The sequence below is a fragment of the Vitis riparia genome, chromosome 19 (assembly GCF_004353265.1).
Source record: "Vitis riparia cultivar Riparia Gloire de Montpellier isolate 1030 chromosome 19, EGFV_Vit.rip_1.0, whole genome shotgun sequence".
NCBI classification, from domain to species: domain Eukaryota; kingdom Viridiplantae; phylum Streptophyta; class Magnoliopsida; order Vitales; family Vitaceae; genus Vitis; species Vitis riparia.
In genome coordinates, this window is record NC_048449.1 from 8,633,377 (window position 1) to 8,638,562 (window position 5,186).

The 5,186-nt window shown below is 35.6% G+C and overlaps 1 protein-coding gene across 1 annotated transcript; it reads right to left on the reverse strand.

The window, feature by feature from the left end:
• Positions 1 to 1,073: 1,073 nt before the first annotated feature.
• LOC117908672 (premnaspirodiene oxygenase-like) lies at positions 1,074 to 3,298 on the reverse strand. The gene is made up of 2 exons (XM_034822341.1): positions 2,308 to 3,298; positions 1,074 to 1,874 (listed from the first exon to the last, which is right to left on the reverse strand). Exons 1-2 carry the CDS (start codon positions 3,208 to 3,210, stop codon positions 1,251 to 1,253), a joined length of 1,527 nt encoding a protein of 508 aa, XP_034678232.1. The 5' UTR covers positions 3,211 to 3,298; the 3' UTR covers positions 1,074 to 1,250.
• Between the last annotated feature and the right edge of the window lie 1,888 nt (positions 3,299 to 5,186).

Sequence of the window (5,186 nt, forward strand, 5' to 3'; positions counted from 1 at the left end):
TGTGCATTTCCGTCCAAAAAACTAAAGTCGTCTTTAAAAAAATGCATATTGTATGTAATTATAAATAATAAAGGGTACATTACTTGATTTTGAATTTGAGGGAGTAATATGCAAAATAAGTCATAGGTTGGGGGTAACCCAAAGAAAAAAAAAATTTAAGGTAGCCATGATGATGAGAGAGAGTGATTATTGCAGTATTGACAATTCCCTTTTCCAAAATGGTGGTTCCCAATGTGGTCTTGCACATCTTGTGCTTGGATTACACCACATGTAATAGATAGATAATTCCCCAATAGAGCTAATCGATGCCTTCCTCTAGATTTGTAATAATGTTTTCTTCTCCATTTAGCATTCCAAATAGTTTTCTTAGTGTTTTCTTTACGTAAGTTTCTTTATTTTCTATGGTTGGGTTTTTTTCTACATTCTCTTTCCTTCCCCCCTTGCTTATTCTCATTTTTTTTTTTTTTTTTTTTATAAATGATGACAAAATAGTGGAAGAAGATGAGATCTCTAGGTTTTGGACCTTCACTACTTCAAAACACGCTTATATGATTAAGAGGAGCTCACAACATATATAATATTAGAAAAAAAAAAATTTCCAATCCAATCTTGGATTTCATGATCACCCCACCATTCAAACATGACATACTTGATGATCCTTTACGGGACTAGATAGACAAAGACTCATATTGAGATCATACATTGTCCGCTTTAGGCCTATAGGCCTTTATAACTTTAAAATAAAATTACCTAGTTAAAGGGAGCTCATTACATATATATATAGCATTAAGAAATTTTTCCCTATTTAATGTGGAATATCATATACATTATCCTTCAAGGTCCATGGAATCAGAGTATAATGGATGTCAAACTGTAGTGTGATTAACTTTCACTGGATTCATATCAGGGATGCCCCCATGATAAAGAGTTGATTCACTAAAAAGAAAAGTAAGAATGAAACTTGAACACACAAGGATGGCGATTTATCAAATGGGTTCGAACAATTTCAATGTCTCAAAGAGCGTTCTTCTGAGGTGGAAAACACGTATCAGAACTTTGGGGTAGAATCTCCAAAGGAAAATACTAAAATAAATATTTCATCTTCATATTTTAAACGTCTACATCAAACAACATTTACAAGCTCACGATCAGCAAATAAGTAGTTCTAGCTTACATGGACATTGCATTTCAGATAACTAGCATCAAACCATACAAAATAAGCATCCATTTATACCTTCTTTTTTCTAGTCTTATTCAACAGGCAAAGGACGATAAGTAATGGGAATTAAGTGCAGATTCAGTTTTCTTCTAAGTGAGGTTCTAAAATCCTCAGTCATGTCTAACTCTTCATGCTGTGTTCCATTTGGAAGTTTCCAATCAAAATAGTAGAGCAATTGTGCAAGTGCAATCTCAACATTGGCCATACCAAACAATATTCCTGGGCACATCCTCCTTCCAGCACCAAATGGGATGTATTCAAAATTAGTACCCTGATAATCAATTGAACTGTCAAGGAACCTCTCTGGATTGAACCTCTCTGCATCATTCCAATGTTCGGGATCTCTTGCAACTGCCCATGCATTAATTATGACTCTGGTTTTGACGGGTATCTCATATCCATTAATTGCACAACTCTCTCGAGATTCTCTTGGAATTAATAAAGGAACAGGGGGGTGCAGTCTCAGAGTTTCTTTGATGACCAACTTTAAGAATTTTAATTCATGAATCATGGTTTCGTCAGCATTTCCTTTTCTATTAAAAATGTCCCTCACCTCGGCTTGTGCCTTCGCCATTACTCCAGGGTTTTTCAGCATTTCTGCCATGGCCCACTCCACAGCTGTAGATGATGTCTCACTGCCAGCTATGAAGAGGTCCTGAAATAGGATTTGATGAGATGGGGATTAGAAAATTAAACAATATTTTATTGTAAGAGTTGCAGCCAATATTAGGTGGAAAAAAAGGGGAACAATTGCCAACTGGGGACTAAATAAGCTGTCTACACCACTGAAAGTTTGATGTTAGTCGACTCCATTAAGGCTCTTGCCCAAGCGTGGAAATGTCCCTTTCAGAAAAGGGCTCTTTTTCTATATAAACGCTGGTTTATCAGAATACAAGTTTTTCATAAAGACAAATTCTGAATTTTGAATTTACATTTTACTGCAATTGAAGGATGTTTATTACTATAACTTCATCACAAATGATTCAAGACTTTGAATTAACTGGCCAAGAATTTGAATGGATTGGTGGAACTATATGGAGCTACAAAAGAAAAACAAAATGATAGAGGCACAAGATAAGAATACTAACCAAGAGAATCGCTTTGATGTTGTCTGTAGTCAAGGGAAATTCAAGGTCACCCTGCTTCTGAACTTTCAAAAGGACATCAACTAAATCTTCATCTACCTCAGCCTCACTGATCTCTGATGCTTCACTTCTAGCTTTATGTTCATTGATGATGTTTTCAAGTATCGTGTCCAGTTTTTTGTGAATTTTCTCAAGTTTATGCCTTATTCCACTGACCACATGAAGTAGTTTTATGGAAGGGAACACATCAGCAATTGTGAAACCCCCTCCTGAGCCTGCAAATTTCTCAAGAGTTACCGAGAATGCTTCTTGGTCCTTGCATTTCTTACCAAAGGCCGCCCTGGAAATGATGCTAAATGTCAAAGAAAAAATACTCTCAGTAAGATTGATTGATACTCCCTCCTGTGAAGAGATTGATCTAACAAGATTGAGCGCCTCCTCTTCCCTCACTGATCTGAATGATTGGACCCGCTTTGCACTTAGAAGCTCCAAAATGGAAATTTTCCGAATTTGCCTCCAGTAATCTCCATATGGGGCAAAAGCAATATCTGTGCAGTCATAAGATACGATACTTGCGGCAAGAATACAAGGCCTTTGAGAAAAGATGATGTCATGGGTTTTCATTACCTCTTTGGCCATCTCTCTTGAAGAAACAACAATGGCGGAAACTTCACCTAGCTGTAGGTGCATCAGGGGTCCATGTTTTTTGGCCAAGTTTCTTAGGCTGTGATGGGGTAGACTACCAACAAGCTGGTGCATGTTTCCAATGATGGGCAACTTCCATGGTCCTGGTGGTAAATTTGGAGCGGGATGGGTGGTTCTGGATGGCTTTCCTAATCTCTTCAGCAGGTAAATGAATAGAAGGAAGGTGCAAAGGATAGGGAAGAAGGAGAATTGGAGCTCCATGAGGAGAATAGAAATGATCAGTAGAGAGGATAGTCTTTACTGTCTTACCTCTTCCGGCCGAGAAACTGTGCCTTGGAGTTCTGCTTGGTCATGGGGTATCCTTGTATAATTAATAAAGATGCCTTAACCTAATCTGATATCAGTGGATTAAATGCTTTACCAAGTCAACTAAAACATCACTATTATAGATCTCACCTGCGATATATGAAAGCAACTTCAAGGAAAGCTCCAACATGGTAAGTATGAGTCTTTACACGGCATTCTCTCTGGCTTATTTGCCTAGTGGGGTATTTAGAAGCTTGACAGGAAGATTATTTATCTGATGGTACACCATTCTTTTCTTGGTTTCTTCATTCCAAATATGTGACTAGTTCGATTATAAGCACTAGCAGACTGAATGATACTGGCCGTTTATGTAGATCAATTACACTTTCAATTTCTGTCCGCCATAGATTCATGCTTCATTCAAATGGTAGGTGTTCCGTCTTTTATCAAGTATTAGTCAAATTCTTCTATATGACAGGTAAATTTCTGACCCAAAGTGGTGGCATTTTCAAGAAAGTTTGTTTAATTTAGGTTATTTGATTCCAAGATATAAAATAACTTTTCACTTTATGAAAATATGGAAAATAATTATTTTTGAACAAAAATATTCATTATCAATTTTTTTATATCTATTTTAGATCAAAGTAATTATTAAAAATATAACCAAGGTATTTATATCTAATTGAGGTTATATCCTAATTTTTTTTAGAAATCTAGGGTTATCTTTTTTGACATAAATTTAATTTTTGAAAATCAATGAGCTTTGAAGCAACTTGTTTTTAGACTTAAACATCTTCAAGGTGTTACTTTTTCACTTGTCACTTTTACAAGAAAATTTTATCTTAATAGAAAAATGAATTTTTTATCTTCGTAAAAATAATTTTGTTTTTCTCAAGTTCTTAAAAAATTGATTTTTTTTTTTTTTTTCTTGATGAAAAAGCAATTCTTCTTTTTACTTCTTAATTTGAGCTTCTTCAAAGAGTCAAACATTAATACAAGAAAAGTGATATCTAGTAACATAGTTTTAGTTGGGGCCAGCTAAATCCACAACCAAAGCATATATTTAGCCTCATATTCAGATCTTTTTCTGCCACTTTTTGTTTGCCACTAGCTGTTCTTTCTTGTTGTTGATCATAAAAGTCTACTATGTTTAAGGATTAGAAACATGCAATCTGGCTTGCTTTTGGTCTATGACTTGCTACTACGTACCTACCATTGGAGTCCTACACTGTGTGGTCATCCATTGATCCCCTTTTTGGTTCTTTAGTGTTTTTTGTCAAGTCCTACAATGCTAATTCTGTCAAGTGACTTTGTTGTGATCATAGAATAGCATGTCAAGCGACTGTGCTTATTTGATTGTTTTTTTTTTTTTTTTTTTCCTAATATGGGTGCCCCCCATTCTTGTCAAACATTCCATCTTTTATGTGTGGTTGCGGATGTGTATATGTGTGTATACATATTATAAACAGAAAGACATTATTTTCTAGAAATTAGAGAATGAGAGGGCAATCAATCAAGGCATTTCAATGTAGGTAGTCGATTAACACTGTTCACCAAGATACAAAGGCCTGTAGCCTCCTCCAATGAACACTACTATGTTAGGTTTTAATGATCAAATTGGATAATTCACAAAGATGGGTGTCTCATTAAGTTTTCTGGGAAATATTTCCAGTTCAAACAAAAGATTAAATGGCATATGAGGAAATGAAAGCAAAGAATGTGAGTAGTCCTTCCTAGTTGCAGAAATGGTTTTCCCCCTGAAAAGGACTATGCAATATGATACATTCTCAAGGGGAATTTATCAAACTAACTAAATAGAGACAAGAAAGCGAAGTCGGATGAAAGTTTCATTGGAAGCTGCCATTCAGAAAGTGGGATATAGAGAAGACATTCCCCATTCCCCTCTAATTTCTGTAACAGTCTTGATGGAT